The sequence below is a fragment of the Dermochelys coriacea genome, chromosome 17 (genome assembly GCF_009764565.3).
Source record: "Dermochelys coriacea isolate rDerCor1 chromosome 17, rDerCor1.pri.v4, whole genome shotgun sequence".
In the NCBI taxonomy this organism is placed as follows: Eukaryota; Metazoa; Chordata; order Testudines; family Dermochelyidae; genus Dermochelys; species Dermochelys coriacea.
In genome coordinates, this window is record NC_050084.1 from 7934358 (window position 1) to 7955138 (window position 20781).

Below are 20781 nucleotides of genomic sequence, written 5' to 3' on the forward strand. Positions count from 1 at the left end.
GCAAGTCACTTAATCTCACTAGGCCTCAGTTCCCCATTTTCTATTATATTTCCGTATACCCCACGATCCATGTGAGGATACATTCACTAGCAAGGCCCTTGGCTACTATGGCAATGGTGACTGTGCAAACAGATTTTATATGACCTACTAGCTCATCCAATTGCAGGATTATTCCCTAAAATATATTTTCTAGGGCTGTGTTTTAACAGTTTCAAGTAACTAGGCTGCCAGCATCTCCTTAAGGTGACTATAGGAAGAGGTGAGAAAGGAGGGTTGGGGGAGGGAGGGAAAAGAAAAAGAATAGAAGGAGTTGAGAAACACATATTATTTGAGCTTTCCCATCTCTCAGTGAGGCTCCCCCATCCTCTCAGAGAGATTTTTCCATCGAAGTGAAGACATAAACTGGACTCTTGGCCTTTAAGACTCAGCTTGCACAGGGGGAAAACTACGAAACAAAAAGTTTCAGTCCCATCCTAGCAAGAAACAATCAGCATGACAACAAAAAAAATAAAAGCAGCTAGCTGGTGTTCCCATTGGCGTCTGCCTCTGCTGATCGGTGAAAGGAGCCAGCAAAGCCTCAAACCAGTTCTCTGACAAGGCCTAACACCTCCCCTGCACCCCTGTGTAATTACACACTTGAGTGACTGGACTCTGAAGAAAATTGAAGGCCTGAGCTGCAAACAGCTGCCATTTTCTCTCTCCATCACACCAGCATGATTACTTGAGAAATGAACAGCCCCGGCTCAAAGCTACTCCAGAATTCTCAGAGGAAATATGGCTCCGTGTTCAAATAATGAGATTCTTAAGGCAAGCGTTACTTACAATCACACCGAGAAAAAAAATAAAAAAATAAATGCATAAATAAATAAATAAAGGAATGCCAGGGCCTTTTTATCTTACAAATGAGAATTTAAAAAAACCCAGCCACAGTCTGGGGCAATCATTACTCTTCTGCTCCTCTTAGGAGGGTTTGGGAGTTTTTTATTTGGGTGCTTTGCAGCTATTTTTAAAGGCAGAAAAACACAATGTCTTTAGCAAAATAGAAAAGACAACCTTGTAATTAGCTTCTTAGAAAGCAAGATTTCAGCTCAGGTTTACGCTTAAAATCACAAGGGTCTCTAGCTCCCCCCTCTTTACAGAGCGTTATTCATTATTGGAAATTTTCTTAAGGTTTTGTGTGTTTTTTCAATTTATATCACAGAATAAAATGGGACACACTAAGAGTTTTCACCTTCTTTTGATAGCGGAATAAACACAGTGGAGTTTCTCCCATTCGTGGGAGCCTGGAACTCATGGGGGCTCAGAAATCAGCTTAAGACAGTTATAAACCCTCTCCCGCTCCCCCCCTTTTCAGTGGGTTGGCTAATTTGCCTTTCTGAATACTGAGAAGGAACTGGCATCCCTGAAAACTGAAATTCTTCCAGTAGTTAACAAGCTAGACAGGCAACCATGCAGGTGGGAAGTGTCTCCCTGTTACCGTCAATCAGACGGTTCTCTAGACCGGGTCAATCTCAGGAATCTCCCAAGTTGCTATCTACAGTGTAAAATTCAGAGGCGATGAGTTCCAAGATGGGGTGGCTCTATGGTGTACAAAGAACACGCAGTCCTACAGTCTCCTTAGACATTTACATACAAGTTGAACTGAAGCGTAAAATACCTCATGGCCATGCTATGCCGCCTCAGGCCTATTTGAAGGGGGATAGCTCAGTGGTTTGAGCATTGGCCTGCTAAACCCAGGGTTGTCAGTTCAACCCTTGAGGGGGCCATTTGGGATCTGGGGCAGAAATTGGGGATTGGCCCTGCTTTGGGCAGGGGGTTGGACTAGATGACCTCCTGAGGTCCCTTCCAACCCTGATATTCTATGATTCTAACCCCCAGCAGTTATCCACTTGGACAGGGCAATACATCAGGTCACTGCTAGGACCATATTAGCCCTGATGGATAATAGGAAAGTCCATATTTGAATGTCTAGGGCCCCTTTACCCTAAAAAACTGATCTGCTTTTTGTATACATGGCAGTGTGCAGCTCTGGTCTGAGAATCGCAGGCTGGCACAGAGTTAGGAGGACCCTGGAGAGCTCCCGGAAATCCAAGAAGCAAAACAAAGCTGAACAAATACATAGTGCAGTCATTAGTGACTAAAAGGCAACACCTAGTGGCTCTCCAATGATCTACGTGAAAAGAATTATTTTATTTTCCATCCCAAGTAGACAAAATAAATCACTGTCACAACAGGCCCTTGTTGCAACCTTACTGGAAGCCTGAGCAGAAAAAAAAACCTAAAAATTGGATGCTCCATGGAAACTGAGCTAACTTCACAGGGCAGTGTAGGGAACTGCACTGTCCCTGCCAGGTCTGTGGTTAAAGGACCACAGTCTCCAGGCTGAGGGCTGTCAACTCAGCATCTTTCACCAGCACTAAACGTTCACATACAAGGTAAAAAGAAGTCCTGCGAGCCAAACTTACAATGAGCATCGTTACGAGGAGGTTCTTCTTGGTAACTTGAGCATGAGAGAAGATGTAGTTCAATACAGCATTCATGTCACTTTTGTTCTCTTCCCGAAGGGCGAAGACACACTTGTCATAGTGACCTGCAATCAGAAACGAAACATGAGGACCCACAGCATTCTGTACAGCCTGCACACAGGGGCAGCGCTGGATGCATCTGGCTGGACACATTTGGTTATTTTCTTAACATAACTTGGTGAATCTGAGGGACAGAAGCATTTTTACTGGAAACTTTAGAAATCTTAGATGGTTTTAAGTACTGTCCTGTCACTTGCTTTCATCAACTCCAATGCCAAATCAATGCTTTGTGAATTACACAGGGAGAGTGGTGAGGGCTTGTTAAGAAGGGGTTCTTTTTCACTCAGAGAAGAATCAGGAAATAACCAGATGGCATGTGAGATCATCTGCTATAGTGAGTTGATGTGGAAATGAATCTGTGGGTATGTCTATACTGCAATGTAAATCCAGGGTTTGAACTCAGGCTCAAGTCTAACTCCCCGTCTGTCTACACACAAATGACACTAACCCAGGGCTTGGAACTAGGACCCCACGGGGGTAGACGGTCTGATCCTGAGTCAAGTCGGGACCCAGGGTTCAAGCCTTATTGCTTTGCAGCGTAGACCCAGCCCGACTGGACTTGTGCTCTGGGAGTCTGCCAAAAGTATTCCCCAATCCCACAGGCCAACTTCCTTTGTCCTCTGAACAGTCAAGTTTGGTCTATAGTCAAGTTTTCCCACACTACGAACAAAGGGTTAGAGCGGCCACACGTTGGGAGGGTGCTAGGAAGTCTGGGATATGGGTAGTTGGACTCCAGCCCACATAATGCAGTATAGACACTGAAGCCCAAGGCTGGGACCCAGGATTCAACAATTCCTAACCTGGAGTTACAAATGATATGCTCAAGTCCTGGGTTAACCAAACCAGGGTCTGCTAACTCGAATTCAACTCGCCCGGGGCTCATTTTGCCTTATGGACATACCCTGTAACACCAGAAAGCTTGGCATGCACAGGGGGCAGGAGGGAAGAAGAGGAGAACTGAATCGCAAAGCGTTATCTGCAATAGCTTAAAAGCAGCAGTGGTTCACTGCCATCCTGTGACTGGTAACAGTATTGCAAGGTTCACATTGAAATACCTGGCTATGATATTCTGCATGGAAATCCAAGAATTGTTCTTTATAAAGAGAGCATTGAAAACTCTCCTGATATCTTACAGCGGTTTCAGCTGAAACAATGGATCTCTTATTGCATTCCATTTTCTTACAGTAGCATTTTCTACTGCATTGCCCACTTATTCTCCAGCTGCCATGGTGGTTCTGATCTTAGCTAATTTCTTGACATTTCTCCACACGTTCAAGTGCTCAGAAGTCAGGAAATAAAACGGTTCTCAAAGCCATGAATCTACATTTCAGTTTCCAGCTTGAGAGAGATGATCTAGGAAGGGGGGAAACCTTTAATCATGGGCCCTTGCAGACAGCAAGAACCAGCGAAAGGCAGGCACAGAAGGTCAAAATAAACCAAACATGAAGGAGCACAGAGTGGGCAGAACTCTGCCTGACTGAATCTTAAAGAGCTCAGAAACATACAGTGAATTAATGAATCATGTTTTGAATTCTGCCTCTTTTCTGGAGCTACTTCAACTCTGAATCATGTAAAGTCTCAGCTTACAAGGCTCTGGATTAATTAAAAAAAAGAGTGCATGCCTATAGGAGATGTACCACACTTACACAGCTCAACAAGATGAAAGGATCAGAGAGGGACTGATGAAGTCAACTGTCAGCCTCTGTTGTGAAGATTCATAGATACTAAGGTCAGAAGGGACCATTCTGATCATCTAGTCCAACCTCCTGCACAGGCCACAGAATCTCACCCACCCACTCCTACGAAAAACCTCACCTATGTCTGAGCTACTGAAGTCCTCAAATCATGGTTTAAAGACTTCAAGGAGCAGAGAAGCCTCCCTCAAGTCACCCATGCGACAGAGGAAGGCGAAAAACCTCCAGGGCCTCTCCAATCTGCCCTGGAGGAAAATTCCTTCCCGACCCCAAATATGGCGATCAGCTAAACCCTGAGCATATAGGCAAGATTCACCAGCCAGATACTACAGAAAATTCTTTCCTGGGTAACTCAGATCCCATCCATCTAATATCCCATCTCAGGGGATTAGGCCTATTCACCCTGAATATTTAAAGATCAATTACTTACCAAAATCCCATTATCCCATCATACCATCTCCTCCATAAACTTATCGAGTAGAATCTTAAAACCAGATAGATCTTTTGCCCCCACTGCTTCCCTTGGAAGGCTATTCCAAAACTTCACTCCTCTGATGGTCAGAAACCTTCATCTAATTTCAAGTCTAATGTTCACAGCACTGACCCAAAAAATATCAATGTCCTGTTAAGGCATCTAAGCAGCAGGGAGGAGAGATGAGAGGATGTGGTAGATGCTGTGTCTGCCAGGGGGGACAGGCATTAGCACAGGCTTAGCCTAGGAGGGGAGTTTGGTGGATGGACTTGTTGCTGTGTGCGCCTCCCTGCATGCTCCTACCATGGAGTCTCACCACACTGGGAGTTTAATGGTTTAAAACAAGCCCTCCTAAACAGTGATGCAAAAGGAAACCTGTCAGGCCATGCCACAAGGAGCCATGACAAGCTGGTCTCATTTGGAAGATGCTTTTAGTGAAGCCTACAGGAGGCGCTGTGCTCCTCCCAGAATTCAAATCCTGATGTGTTCAAGACTTACCATGCTGGAACTGAGTCTCCACCTTTAGGTACTGACGGAGCAGATCCATCACCACAGCCTTCATGTGGCCTCGAATACCACTCCGATACCTGCAGTAACAGCGAGGGAAGGTCACTGGAAGACTAAAATGCCATTGTCCTGCTTTTGAAAGGCTCCGAGAGTCAATACAACTGAACAAAACGAAGGAAAATACACACACAGATGCTCCTGGGAAGTCCTGGAGGTTCAGCGCAGTCAGAATGAACATACAACCTCTGACACTTTTCACATGAGCAGCACGCCACGCGGCATGTTGAAAACACTTCTCAGAACCTTCCCAAACCCTCAGCTTCTAGAGCTGTGAAAAGGATGGGGAAGATACTAGCTACTTGACAGAGTGGCCAAGACAGCCTCACTACTAAGAGACAAAAAAGTTACATCTACTTCCTTGAAGGCAAAGGGAAAAAAAAAAAAAAAAAAAGCAACCCACAGCTTTGCTCCAGCCCTTGCAGGCAGCAAAAAAGGAAAAGGAACGGAGGAAGGGATTGGCTCCCGCGAACAAGCTCACCGTTGCACCAGCTGCACGATGCTCTGGGTGTTCATGAAGAAGACCTCGCGCTCAGACTTGCGGTTCAGTGTGGCTGCATGACTGTCCAAGATGTTGGCGATCTAAGAGAGAAAAAATAGTCCCATGCTGGAGAGGGGGATATGGGTGGAGAACATTGTCACAGAGCAAAGGACCAGATGAGAGCACTGGGCCACCAACCCCATTATCCAGACTCCAGCAGAGGCCAACATCTGATGCTGCAGAGGAAGGCAAAGTATCCTCATTATGAGCCAACCTATTGTGCAATACTGTACATGAGGGAGATATTTCTCCAAGACCCTGCAGCCAGCAGCTGACACCCTGAAGGCCAATAGTAGTTCAGAGATTTCTTTAATGTCAGGAGGAAGCAATGGGATCATCCAATCTCACCTCCTGCAAAACACAGACTATACAATAAAAAGAAAAGGAGGACTTGTGGCACCTTAGAGACTAACAAATTTATTAGAGCATAAGCTTTCGTGAGCTACAGCTCACTTCATCGGATGCATTTGGTGGAAAATACGGTGGGGAGATTTATATACACATACAGAGAACATGAAACAATGGGTTTTACCATACACACTGTAAGGAGAGTGATCACTTAAGATGAGCCATCACCAGCAGCGGGGGGGGGGGGGGGGGGGAGGAAAACCTTTCATGGTGACAAGCAAGGTAGGCTATTTCCAGCAGTTAACAAGAACATCTGAGGAACAGTGGGGGGTGGGGTGGGGGGGAGAAATAACATGGGGAAATAGTTTTACTTTGTGTAATGACTCATCCATTCCCAGGCTCTGTTCAAGCCTAAGTTAATTGTATCCAGTTTGCAAATTAAATCCAATTCAGCAGTCTCTCGTTGGAGTCTGTTTTTGAAGTTTTTTTGTTGAAGGATAGCCACCCTCAGATCTGTAATCGAGTGACCGGAGAGATTGAAAGTTTATGTTCAAATAAATTTGTTAGTCTCTAAGGTGCCACAAGTACTCCTTTTCTTTCTGTGAATACAGACTAACACGGCTGCTACTCTGAGACTATACAATTTCACCCAGTCATTATTGTATTGATCCGCAAAAAACTGTAGCTGAACTACAGCATATTTAGGATACAGGAGTCCTGAGCACATGGTCAGATTTCCTCCAAACGGCCAAACACTTCTGCTGCAACAACCTGCTACTTGTTCACAGATGAAGGAGTTACTACCTTATCTCAAGCAGCAGAGATCTGGGGGTTTTGGCAACTAAATGTCCATGGTTCAATTCCTATTGCTCTCCATGGGCTATGACCTCCCTACCAAGCCCCCACTTTTCACCTCAAGCTCATCTCCAAATAATTCAAAGGTATTTTCCCTCCATCCCCAAGTGACCTATTTTGCTTTCCCTTTCCAAAGGGCTGTTCATTACCTGCTGGCTCGGAAACTGGCAAAGGACCGATGTGATGTTGCTAGCATACTGGGCCATCTCCTTCTTGATGGACTTCTCCACATTGGGTGGGATCCTCCCAGAGACACTGGTCATGATGTCCTGAAGCTCCAGGAGAGGCAAAGATGGGTCTCTCAGGGTCTTCATTAGCCGCTCAACCCAGTCCTTCACCTGGAGACAAGCCAGAGAGAGGACAAGAACCAGATGTAATATGGAACGAAGGGAAGGGCTGGTCTCAGTGAGGGTTGTTCAGTGTGGCAAAGCAGTCCTACAGTATGACCCCACCTGGAAGCCACTCTAGTTCAAGGGGTGCAGATCAACATGGGTGGGGAAAGGTGCAGAACCACTCCCTTCCTCCATCACAGATGCTAACTCGATAGCAGGTAAAGCTGCAGGGGGCTGCTTGAAAGGCATGCACCTTCCTTGTCCGCTCCCAGTGTGGGCCCTAACATCGCTGGCTGTGGAAGCCGCTCTCCCATACTAGGCTGCAGGCATAGGCCGCAGTCCTGCAGCCCATCTTGTCTCCTCTTCAGTTCTGACTTGAGTGGCACCAATGGACACATCCCCCCTCGTGCCCCCAGCCTTCTGGAAATAGGAGACTGGGGAAAGGAATCAGGGCTACCAGAGAGGTAGTATATGAGGCAGAGCAGTGTAGTTTAGTGTCCTGCCTCTCAGTCCCCTGCTCTAACCGTTAGAGTTCATTGAGCTTGTACGCAAATTGGCTCCTAATATCCAGGAAGAGTTTGCCCTCCACCTGGGACAAGCAATCAGTACCTTGCTGCTGAAGTAGGGCTCTGGCAGACAGTAACCATTCATCACATTGACCAGGTTATCGAGGACACAATGGAAGACACGATGGAGCTTCTCGCCTCGGAGAGCTGTGCTGTGGATCTGTGGTAAGGTGCCTGTATGCAGATCAGCCTGTGAACACATCCAACAGAAAATAAAGCACCTCCAAGCCTCTTTCCACATGGCATCAGCAAACAGAATCTCACTTGCTTCTCTCTCCACCCCCCACTTTTCAACTGGAGACCCAATAGCCTACAGCACAGGGGAGAAATTAGACTCAAACAGGAGGATCTCAGGATGGAAAATCCTCTTGGACAGTCATGGGATTTTTGTTGGATCTCAATGACTGCATGCCCCGAACCCACAAAATAAGGCCCCCAAGCCTCTTTCTGATGAATTCCAGCTGATCTCAGTGTCCAGAACCAGAAACAACAAGATCTCAGAGAAAGATTCAGTCGAAGCCAGTAGATACTCCACTGGTGCTGATAACCTCTCCCCATCTCCCATAAGATGATTAGGTATTGGCATCCATTTTAGAATAGTTCCTTTTTCTTTCACCATTCACGTCCACCCATCTACATCAAACCCTACTTGCCCTTAAAGACCCATGCATTTGTCCTCTACCCCAAAGATGATCCATGCACTGGCTCACTCCCCACTTTTCCAGCTTTGCCGAGACTGTTTGTACCAGTCCCAATGCTCTTGAAACCGCGGTATCCATTCCTGTCTGTCAGGAGAGACTCAGTTAGCTATCAGGAAGAACTCTCTCTGTCTCACAGTACTGCAAGTGTTTGGAACAGTCAAGTGGCCAAAGAAAGTAGTGCGTGCAGGGAGCATAGATGTGTTTGAGGAAAGGATGAGGCTTTCCCCACCCACCTATATCACCTGGAGATCAGGTGCTGAGATAACAAGGAATGAGTGATATAAATGTCTAGATCAGATCTCAGAGAAAGGCTCTGTAGGGTTTACACTTCCTCAACTTCTTCCTTTGAGACTAAAGTCACACGGTGAAAATCTCAGCATGACATGGGCCTGTCCTCTGTTGCAATTCAACACCACCACTAGAAAATCAAGACAAAATGGTAACCCCCAACTAGGCAGCGTCCAATGGCTATCTCCAGGAGCTTCCTACCTGTTGAACCCTGCTGGGATCATCCAGCTGTAGTTTAGCAATTACACAGCCAGGATCCAGCACTGCCCCAGGGCGTTTGACATAATGGATGCAGCCTGATTCTGCTGCTGTCAGCGTCATCACCATCTTCATCACCTGCAGCAAGAAGACAGGTTACACGCTCAGATTCCCCAATTCATTCAAGGTTCATGCTTCAGCAGCCCCTTTTCTATGCCACAGGTAATCTGACTAGCAAGGGTCTTTTGCATTCAGCAGTCACCCTGAAAGGCTCGTAGTGCAGATGCATGCTGGGAAGGAAACCCAGGAACCCCTAGGAAAGGGCAGAGCGAATGGTCTGAATGCAAATTAGAGCAACAGGAAACCAAACTCAACCAATGAAATCTCATCTCTCCTGGATTCTTTCACCTCCAAGAATAAGTAAAGGTTCCATGCTGAGCACTGGACTTACAGCCATGGCAGTGAGTTGCAGGCTGCCTGAGATATCCTAAAGGTCAGACATCAATGGCAGATGCTATTGGAATATGCTGGCAGGTGCACTACTGGCTCCCAGTGGAGGGAATTAGAGCTATTGGCTAGAGAGTGTCATAGGTTCTATAGAGCTCTTCAAACTAACAAAGATCTCCCTTTAGTTCACGTGTAGGAGCCTTGTCCTTGGAGCAGAAAGATCTGGGGTCTATCCGTGCTGTTGCAGTGGAAAGTAGCCCAGCAACCAACGACTGGTACGTTCTCCCCAAGCCATGAATATGTTACAATATAAAAGAGCTTGCATAAATAACGATCTACAGTCTGATACATTTCTCCTACACACTCTCCCTAATAATCACCTTAATCCCCCACAATCCACTATGTACCCTCCTCTCTAAAATCTGGTTTGATCCCTCTCTCTACAGTCCCTCTTTGCCCATTGTGCTTTGGGAATTGCTTGTCCTCCCCCACTTTGGACGTTAAGTAACCTCCAAGGGGGAAGGGAGGAGCCACGCTTAGTTTCAGCGTCCTCATTAACTCTTCTGATCAAGCTGATAAATGACCAGTCAGTAAGAGCAGACATAATTCATTGCCTCACCCCATCTCTGGGCCTGGGCCAGCCCTGCTGCAGTGACCACTTAGCCCAGAGGAACAGCAAACCTTTTTCACAGCAGCTATGAGACATGGATTTTCCATCTCTCACAGCTCTATGGTCTATTCCTCTTTGGCCAGTCCCACAGCAAGGTGGTCTATATGCACTTTCTTTACCACCAGATATTGCTGGGAGGTTTTGCCTCCCACTGGTACATTCATTAAAACACAGGTTTCAACATTTATGCTGCTAAGCCATCTCTTCTCCACCTAGCAGCTCTGCCTTCTGAGTGGGCACAGACAAAAAGCAGGGAGGGGTGGTGGGGTGGAATACTGAGAAAAAAAAAATCACAAAACATTCCACCCACCACCATCCAATCCCCCAGTTTTTCACTAAAATTTCTGAGTATTTCAAAATGTTCCTGCTCAGCTCTGCTCCCAGGATTGAGCATCTGCAGTCAGCCCAGTCCCATGTAGCTCTTTTACCTCAATTTCAGCAAAGCACTGGCCTGAGAATACGTGTCCCCCATCCTCCACCACATACTGGATGAGCTTCCCAGCCGAGGGGGAACGAAGGAGAGACGGATCGTTTTCCTTCTCAAACACGCAGGTCTTGTTACCTATGGTGATGCGGTACCTAGGGAAGAACACTTCAATGGAATGCCATGTGGAGAGTATAGGAAAGAAAAATCCAAGCCCCCCAGCCCTAGATCATAACATACAACAAGTAGCAATTATTTGCAGTTTAGTGACTTGGTTCTAGAGGTGAACATCTGAGTAATCAGGGCTGCGGGGGTCAGGAAGGAATTACCATTGACCCCTAGCATACGTACAACATTGCTTCTTCTGAATCAGTGGGTAATTGGTCACTGAGGGAGCCTGGATGCTGGACCCAATGGACCCCCAATATGATCCAGTCTGGTAAATTCTATATAAACTAAGATCGACAGTACTGGAGGTTGGATGTGTTAACACACAGCTGTCAAATAGCAAACGCTCACCAAACCTCCCACATCCAAACTCCTCCAGTGCTCAGAGTGCAGTTGAGAAGAGCAGGCAACACCCTTATGGTGAAATGATGAGTTTCAAAAGGCATTGTGTTTAGATTTGTATAGCATCTTACAACCCAAGTCTTTCACAGACTACTGGCCAGATTCATTAGAGTCAGCACAGAGAAGGAGGCCCAATGCACCCCAAGGGGGTTATGTGGTATAAACTCCAGGAGTTGAGAGCTGAGGAAATGCACTGAATCAGCACATCCACCACCTTTGCTTGCTAGGCCCTATTCCCGGCAATACCACCAACTTCTCTCATTGTGTTAAGCCCTTCACTCAGTGCAACTGCAGGATACTGTGCAAAGGTCTATGTGGCCATAAACCAACAAATCTGAGTCTGTGCATATATAAAAAGGTCACTCGCCCAGCCTATGGAGTGGAATACAACAGCTGTTCTGTACCAGTGGCAGATTTTTAACAAGTGAAAACGAACTTTCCAATGTAAGCTGAAAGGGCATAACTCGGCAAAAATAATATAATCACCCGAGCTGGGATTTGGCCAGCATGTGCTAGCCTCTCTTTTTGTTTTGCCCCCACCACTCCCCCCAGAAGTCACCACAAGCAGGGAAGAAGCCTCTTTCCATAAAGGCGGAGGTCTCCACACTATCATGTTAGGTGGTGTGTGGAGAACACTAAACTCCCACCTTCTTGCAGAGACGACATCTATCCACTCTAACTACGAAGGGCCTGTAGGAAACTGGAATGTAGGCTCCCATTCAGCTCAACAACCCACTGCTAGCAAACCAGATGGGCAATCTAGGAGTTCACCCATCTCCTACCTGGAAGGATGAGGCTGCAGAGTGGCTGGAGAAGAAAGAGAACCACATATCATATTGGTGCATCACATTCCAAATCCTGTTTCCAGCTGCAAGCAATCCCAAATGCTTCAGACGAAAGCAAATTTCTTCCCCTACTCCTGTCCCTAATAACGCACCTACCAAGTTCTTCAGTATCGTATAGTAGTTGGGGGGATTCCTTCCTGACCCTGTGATACGCAGCTGAGGCCTCAGACCATGAAATTCTATTAGCCCATCTTGGCATGTACGTAAATTGTAAGTGACCAGAAAGGACCCCTATGGCAGAGGTTGATACCTGTCCACTTCTTCTTTCATGTAGGTTGTGTAGCTGCTCCCATCATAGGATAAGAGCAGCCCTCCGTCACTCAATCGGTGTACCTCAACCTCCACGTAAGAGTTGTTCATGACGACCACATAGGAATTGGGAGACTGCCGGGTCACCTATGCGTCCGTGAGCAAGAACATGGAGCAGCATGTAAATGAAACATGGTAACATTGACATTATACTGGTTGGAACACCAGGCAGGTTCCTTGGTTTCTGAACTGACTGTTACATTCAGTAATAAATGAAGATGTCTCAGGGAAATGCAGGTCACTTGTTTTATTTTAGATAATTCATAAATAAATCACTCTTCAGCACCTGCAGGGTGGTGCTGGGTACTGCAAATTTAATGTAAAAACAGGGGTCTTGCAGGGCAAAGGTGTGGCAGGGATCTCACTGTAAATGAAATGTAATGGAAGGGAGGGTCTCAGAGTGGGGACAATGCATGGGAGATTGTGGAAAAGTTTCCAAACCCACAGAAGCAGAGAAAATCCCCTTCCAGCTCTCCTGGTCTCCTTTGCTCACCACCCCGATTTGATTTTAACTTGATGATCCTGTTTCAACAGTCATTGCAAAGCCAAGACAGTGCCAAGCAACACGAGATCCCTCCAACCCACAGTGGAGAAGGGTCTTCACATTGCACTGTACCTTTAGCACGTACTTCCTTCCATCATAGATGAGTTCAACATCCACTGTGTTCAGCAGTGTATGAGCAGGCAGGACCTGACCCCTGAAAGATGGACACATGCAAGACTTTACCTTTCAGATTCTCTAAATGGCCACTGGAGGGAGTGGGGTTAAAACACAGCACACGAGCATTTGGAGACAGCACTGGCATGGAGATTGGACGTCTAAAACCTTAAACCTTCCCTCCTTAGGAGAGAGACATCACTCTCAAACCCAACATATGTTCATTCCCATTCCACATAGACCTCTTATATCCCCCCCACATCCCAACCCACCTGCTTTACTGATAGTGAATGATTTGCACTAAAACATCAAACACATTTACAGAACATCTTTGTTGTGCTCAGTAATAGCCCCCTGTGATTGAAAGCAGCTTTTCACTACTATGCTCCTTGGATCCCTCATCCAGAGCCAGGGGCCTCAAACTTGGGCCTGGCAAGGCTGACAGCCTCATTTGGTAAAGTAGTGTACATGTCATGTCAGACTTAGTCCGAATTAAAATGTTATGACTGGTCTCCCAAGGACTCCCAATCCAGTTTAAAGCAAGCTAGAATGTTAGGGGGTTTCTGAGCACTGGTAGAAGGCACCTGATGAATAGCTCTGTAGACTTGGACCACAAAACAGGGACAGCACAAGATTTGGCAGTGCAAGCTTTACCCAGGCTGTCCTGCCAATGGATCTTAACTCTGTTATCCATTCAATCCCTGGCCTCTCTCCCGAGACTGCCAACAACTATGCGTCTCAGCACCACTGGTGGTAGATTTTTTTGGAACACGCATGGACATCTGTCCATCAGGAACTGGCCTAAGAATGCTAAACAGCCACCGGGGCCAGAGAACAGCCATCAGATAACAAGCTTTAGGCACTTCTGGCCTGGGTTGCATTTGGGCTATGTATGATTTGAGCTTTATACGACCTCAACGATCTGTGACTAGTACTAGCCGCAAAGAGTAATTTTACCTTTCCAGAGAGTGCAGGAAGTTGGAGACACTGTTCCGGAAGCTCACGTCAGCCACATGCAGAGCTCCACACACTACCCCTAGCATGGTGTCAGGCCTCTCTGCCTAGAGGGAAAAGGGTATGGGATGAAGGAAAATCTCAGTCTTTCCACATGCTCAATTCCTTCTGCTTTCTCATCCCTCCATCCTAGCCTCTCCCTACTTGAGAGTGTCAACCATGTCATTATGCTCAGTTGCATTTGCTTTCAAAGGCAGAAAATCCCTTAAAGTTAAAATGGTTGTAATACTCATGGTAGCCATACATGAAAGCATGCCAGTAAGCAGGTCACCGCTGCGCTAGTTAAAGGAAACTATTTGAGTTTTAGTCTCACTGGGCCAAATCCTGAGGTTCTGTATGAGTTTTCACTCATGTCATTTGTTTAAAATTCCCGGTGAAGACAACAAGCCTAATTCTCAGTTATACTAATGCTCCTTTACAAGTGTTTAAGGACTCTCTATACTGCCAAAATGGGGTAAAAAGGCAGTGTCGATGAGACCTAAGCCCAATACATTTTTTTCCAGAGTCCTTACTAAGCACTGAGTAGAACGTCATCGTTAAATCTCTGTACTCTCTGACTAGTAAGGGCCAAGCTTTCGAGGTAATGAAATATCTTTTCCTCTCCAATAAATCAACCCCCACTCCCCAAAGTTTATAATCCCCTGAAGCAAGTGGGTATACCTGCACTTTCTCAGCGATGAGCCTGTCCAACCAGCCAGTGTCAATCCTGTTCTGCTGGAAGCTTTCTGTCTCCAGCAGTTTAATTAAGTACTCAACAGTGGTTCGGAAATCCCCTCGGATGGACAGTTCCTTCAAAGCCACCACCATGTTTCTGAAAGGAAAAGGAATTCACAAACCACATCTCACCAACAGTTTGTCGTGACCTGGTAAGTCTAGACAGTTACCACAAATTAACATCCCCAGTGAGTCACCTGGAAAAACAAGTAAGTCATGCCAATAGCAGATGAAGTGCGTGCACACATGGGAGCAAGATGCTACACATGCAACATGCCTGGGAATGAGACATCAGTTTCCTCCAGCATACACTTGGGATGTACCATGTGCCTTGGCCTTTCTGATTTTGTCGCTATTCTTTTCTACCCATCCTTCGTCCTGGCTTGATCGTCATTGCTGGAGATCTTGGTAAATGTGGTTTCAGTGGAGTGAAAAGACCAAAAACCAGACCGGAGCATGGCATTGAGTCTGCATAAGGTTTCCGCTACAGATTTTACTTCAAAATCCACTCTTCCTACGGGACATTTGCTAAAACTGTATTCTTTACATCCACACCTCTCAACCGTACCTGATTAAAAAGGTACTTCATCCACATTAGTACCAAATTTACCATTGTCCCATATAACCCTGGCATTATCCCACTGATTAGTATTGGCAATAGTCAATGCTGAATAACGAAAGTGACATTATGCTCTAGTTTTACCTTTCAATCTGGTTGGTTGTGTGAGAGACAAACTTTCAGGTCTCAAAGGATCTTTACGTTATGAGACCCAACAAACTGAATGGAAGGGTGAGTTCTACTCCCTTTCATGCTTACCATAACCCACAGAAAAACATTTCTGCAAGAAAAGCTCATAATATGACAGGTCTACAAGAAATTAAATCTATTCAACATGTATAGGATATTATTGGGCAGACGTTTAGTAATGTTCCGTTTAACCCTTTAGAGAAAGCCAACCTGTATGGTACATGTTTTCCACACTTTCATTCAGCTAAAAGTCAGGAAAATGCCCCCGCCTATGAATTTTTATAAAATATTAAAAAATTGGTAAACTTTTTCATATATATTTATATTAAATGGGTCTTGCAAAACTTAAATTCGCATCAACTCTGTATGTGGTACTCATCAACTTTGGGGGTCTTAAGCTCAGAGGATAAAACATTTTAGGCAGCAAGAGCTTCTCCTTAATGGAACATCATTTATATTAGGAAATTGAAAAGGTGACAAGCAACAAGGTGTAAACAGAAAAGCTCCCATGCTTGGGATTCAAACCTAATCCTATGACCCTGGGTATGCGGCCCTTCCCTTCCCCAAAGCATTCTCTCCCCACTATCTCCTAAGCAGCCACTCTTATAAAGGAAGCTGAGTTAGATTAACTCCTTGTTCATTGGCAACTAAATTACAGTTGTCGCAAGGCATTACAGATCCCTTCCAAGAGGCTAGGTTTGTATACAAAATCAAAGTCACACATGGAGTTTATGGGGGTTCCACATGAGGCACTTGTAGGACCAGGCCCTCTATAGAGCACCGAGGAGGGTTTTCACAGAGAGCTAGTTCCATATTCTAACCACATTCCTGGCTACTTACGAGATGGCCTCCTCACGGTTCTCTCCCCAAGAGAAGCAGTGACCAAACTGAGAGTCAGCAAATTCATGAAGCCCCCCTGCAGCAGCAACACTGAAATAACCCCAGACGTTCTTATTGCTGCGAAAGTTCAGTTCTTGGACTGTTCCAGAGCTGGGTTTAAAACCCTACAAGGAAATATATTAAATGGTTATGCACCCCAAAGGAAGAGTAAATGTTCCACGAGTAGTATGCACTCGCCAAAAAAACAACACACACAATTGGGGGTTGCTTAGGCTACAGAGATTAGCAGCGCGTCCCAGCACTGGGATATCACATGCTAGGTAGGGTCAGGCTGCATCCACATTGGATGGGAGTCCTCCAAGATAAACCCAAGTGCCGTAAAAGATTCAATACCAATGCACCAGAATGGGTCTAAGGAGTGCTGTGATGCAAGAGATGCCATCCTTGAGAAATGACAGGAAACCAAGGTCCTATCCAAGGTCTTTGTGGTCATTAATCTCTTAAATGTTAACCAGCAACTGTGCACAGACATACTTTGTGTGAGAGAGCAAACAGTTCAGGAGTGACAGAGTTCAAGATCCTGACGCACTTTTGACAAGAGTGAGAGAATTATTCTGATTGGGAGATGGGGAAGGTTTTAATCATACTATATAATACTCTTTCTATTGCTAACCTCAGCCAAAAAAAGGATTTCTCAGCTCACTTGAATTTGGTGCAGAAAGTTCTGCGTTTGATTCTTGCTGATGACTGTGTGTGAGCAGAACCATGGCTCATTAGAATGACACCAATACTATAGAAACAACAAATGCTAAGTGGAGCTTTTACCTCATCTGGATTTTCACTGGTGATACGAGCAGCGATCACATGACCCCGTGGACAGGGGACATGGGCTGAGTTCTCAAAGTCAATGGGTACATCACCCCAAGGAGACACACCATACATTACTCGGATATCTTTGATCCTGTGGAGGGGAATCCCCATGGCAATCTATAGGAGAATATAAAATACAGTTAGCTAAGTTTTACTTCTCACATAAGTACCACTTCCCTGAACCTTCACAGGTTCATTCCACCCATCATCGTTAGTGGCTGGACTCTAGTTGTATATATTACCGTGCGTGATTCTAGGGCTTTCTTTCCAGGCATAATGTCACTATTCTTTACCTCAGGATGCACCCAATAATAATGTTTTGCATCTCTTTACCTGTCCGCCTCAAAGTGCTTCACAAAGATGGATGAATGTCATCTTTGTTTTACAGAAGGGGAAACAAATTCAGAAAGGAAGTCCTTTGCCCAAGCTGGCAAGGTGAGTCAATGAAACAGCTGGGAATGGAATTCGACTCCCTGTTCTGTGACCTGGTCACTGGCCTATACATAAGGCTACCCTGTCTATCTGAACAATACATATTTCATCGGAATCTGCAATACAGTCAAGACAGAGAACATGCTCTTTGTGTAAATCCAACATGCTCCAACTGAAGCCAGAGGGCTAAATCTGGCTGGCAGAATCGCAAAACACAGGGCTTGTGGCTGCTCTCTTCCAGTACCTGCAGATTGAGGACAAAGTTGATTAACTGTGGTGTCTTCCTGAAGTCAAACAAATAATTACTGTTTATCTACCAGGGAAGAGATAGGAAAGAAAAACAGCAAGGAGCATTTATTAAAATGTATATGCCACTATGGATTCTGGCATGTTACCATCATGGCCCTAACTGTGTCACTAAATTTAAGCACGGCTGCATATGGAACAATTACTACAAATTTATTAAGACAGAGTCTGGCCTGATCAGCGTAAGTTTCAGCATCCTGAGCTGCTCCTTTTGGGCAAAAGGATGCTTGACTTTAAAAGCCAATGATGAACAATTGTTTTTCTAGGTGATCTTCCACACCTGTGTATCTCTGGGCATTCAGGCGTGTGAAACAAAAAAGCCTCCCTTATAAGTCAGGAACTTTTACCAGGAGCTGCAGGAATACATCTTAATGCCTTTAAAAAACCACAATACGGATGCCAGGAATTACCAGATTCACTGGGAAGTCTGGAGAAGGAGCCGTTGCAAGGCCTTTTTTCTGGGAAGCCAGGGAATAGGTACCGAGAAGCTTTGTGCTCTCACATGCTGTGCACGTGAACCAGTTTGTTTATTGTATAGAAGCTTGTTGAGTATTTGGATGAGGAATGTAACAATTCCACTTTGGGGGATATTGAATATCAACGATGGTGTTACTGGATAACGTTGCCAGCAATTTAAATACTTCTTAATTGGACATAAATGGCAATTTGAGGGGGCACTATTGGGTTAAAATTATTAAAGACAAATTTTCTTATTAGTATTGCATTTAATAGTTCTCTTGTTAATATGCCAAGTCTCATGCTTTCCCTGTCATATCAGTGACTTGATCAATTAACTTGTACATGACTCATCTGTAACAACACTGTGAAGCTGAACACTGGGAGTGACCCAGACAGGAGCCCCCCAACTCAGATTCCAGTGGAACCGGCTATTTGTGATCAGACCTCTCCAACACCCCACGCTTTGAATACCTTTAAATGCCTCCACAGGTATGAGGCCTGTGTTGTGACTCACCTGTAACTGTGCTGCAGGCAGGTTGACATCAGCCACCATCTCTGTGCAGGGGTGCTCCACCTGCAGCCGGGGATTCAGCTCCAGGAAGTAGAAGCTACCATCCTGGCTGTAGAGGTATTCCACTGTACCAGCACTCACATACCCCACCATCTTGGCGAGCTTCACGGCACACTAGGAGATGAGATAGAGAAAATGTTTAGCCCACATATATCACTGTCAACCATCACTTTAATTCCACCTACCCCATCCACATCTCACTTTCTTACTGGAATTCTAGAATGGCCACAATCCTGTGACAAGTACAATAAGTGCATTTCTCTGAGAAATTTCTGGCGGACGGCTCAATTTCTGGGCTTACTCAGTAACGCTTCTGGATGGGATTTTTGCTATCTCTGTAGAATTTATACAGTTGGAATCTGTCAACCCCCTATTCCTCTCTCTGAATGTGTCAATACACATTCAAAACATCATTGACCACTTAGAAGAACTAATCATCATACGTCACAAAAACATTTTAAGTCACATGGGCCTCTTTCTGAAAAAAGAATTATTCTTGGTGGACCATGGGCTGGGGTGGGGAAGTATTGTATACACAGCCCATATATAACAAACGCACAGCCATGTAACTACAGAGCCAAACATTCAAAGATCTCAAAGAATTTTGACAAACAAGTTTTTCAGACATTCATATGCTGCATACTCAGGGATCATTTCTCCCACTATTGAAAGCAGCCACTTCTGGGATGGAACTCTGCAGTTCTTTGACAGCACACACAAACAGTTCTGGAAACATGAGTGCTAATCTGTACATACTAAGACTGCAATACTGGACCCAGTGTTGCTATTTGAAGAGACTGTCACCATTCTTGGTTTTTTGGAATGTCAGAGAACTGGCTCCTTCTGCAGGCAGAGTATCACTTTTCTTCACAAAAGGCAGGGAAAGTGGAATTCACAGAACCACACGCACCTGTTCCATATGCTCAAACACCACTGAGGTAGCAATAGTTGCAGGAGCCTCTTCGATGATCTTCTGGTGCCTGCGCTGCACTGAGCAGTCACGGCCAAAAAGGGAGATGGCATTGCCGTACTGATCCGCCAGGATCTGCACCTCCAGGTGGCGAGACTGCTTGGCTAGCCTCATCACAAAGATCGGGGAACCTGGCACTTCAGCTTGAACCTACAACAGAAACAACATAATGCAAACCAACTCTTCCTCCTATTCTGACACAAAGTCAGACTCCTTCTTCAGCTGTCTTTCTGTAAGAGGCTGTCTCACCTGTATGACCAAAATTTAGAAATTTGAATGCTCTGCATTTCTATTTCCATCTGAGAAACTCAAAGCACTTTACAAACATTCATGAACTGAACCCTACAGACAGAGAAATGGAAGCACAGATGAAGTAAGTTAACTTAGAATCATAGAATATCAGGGCTGGAAGGGACCTCAGGAAGTCATCTAGTCCGACCCCCTGCTCAAAGCAGGACTAATCCCCAATTTTTGCCCCAGATCCTTAAATGGCTCCCTCAAGGATTGAACTGACAACCCTGGGTTTAGCAGATCAATGCTCAAACCACTGAGCTATCCCTCCTCCCAAAAAGGTAGTAAATTAGCTGAATTATTTACAGGTAAATATGTATTTCCTCCTATTCTCCAACCATCCCTACAAATGTGATTGTTTCAAGGTCTTCACATGTTTTAGTTGCCCAAGGTCACAAAGGAAGTCTGTGGCACAGCTGGGAATACCACTAGATCCCAGAACATCTGATTCCCAATCTTGTACTATTGCGACCAGACCACCATGCCGCCTATTTAAGCT

The 20781-nt window shown here is 45.4% G+C and overlaps 1 protein-coding gene across 3 annotated transcripts in view; it reads right to left on the reverse strand.

The window, feature by feature from the left end:
• Nucleotides 1-20781, reverse strand: part of ACACA (acetyl-CoA carboxylase alpha) — a 186415-nt gene that overhangs the window by 127950 nt on the left and 37684 nt on the right. For 2 of the 3 annotated variants that reach the window (XM_038375923.2, XM_038375920.2), the window contains 15 exons: nucleotides 19932-20141; nucleotides 18965-19135; nucleotides 17209-17370; nucleotides 16384-16547; nucleotides 14742-14892; nucleotides 14025-14128; nucleotides 13026-13107; nucleotides 12351-12496; nucleotides 10690-10840; nucleotides 9148-9282; nucleotides 8001-8147; nucleotides 7209-7397; nucleotides 5797-5897; nucleotides 5250-5338; nucleotides 2466-2590 (listed from right to left, as the gene is read on the reverse strand). In XM_038375923.2, coding sequence (XP_038231851.1) covers nucleotides 2466-2590; nucleotides 5250-5338; nucleotides 5797-5897; nucleotides 7209-7397; nucleotides 8001-8147; nucleotides 9148-9282; nucleotides 10690-10840; nucleotides 12351-12496; nucleotides 13026-13107; nucleotides 14025-14128; nucleotides 14742-14892; nucleotides 16384-16547; nucleotides 17209-17370; nucleotides 18965-19135; nucleotides 19932-20141 — 2127 coding nt within the window. Of the gene's footprint in view, nucleotides 1-2465; nucleotides 2591-5249; nucleotides 5339-5796; nucleotides 5898-7208; nucleotides 7398-8000; nucleotides 8148-9147; nucleotides 9283-10689; nucleotides 10841-11036; nucleotides 11132-12037; nucleotides 12063-12350; nucleotides 12497-13025; nucleotides 13108-14024; nucleotides 14129-14741; nucleotides 14893-16383; nucleotides 16548-17208; nucleotides 17371-18964; nucleotides 19136-19931; nucleotides 20142-20781 lie in introns of all 3 variants that reach the window. The other variant, XM_043499553.1, reaches the window with a different exon arrangement.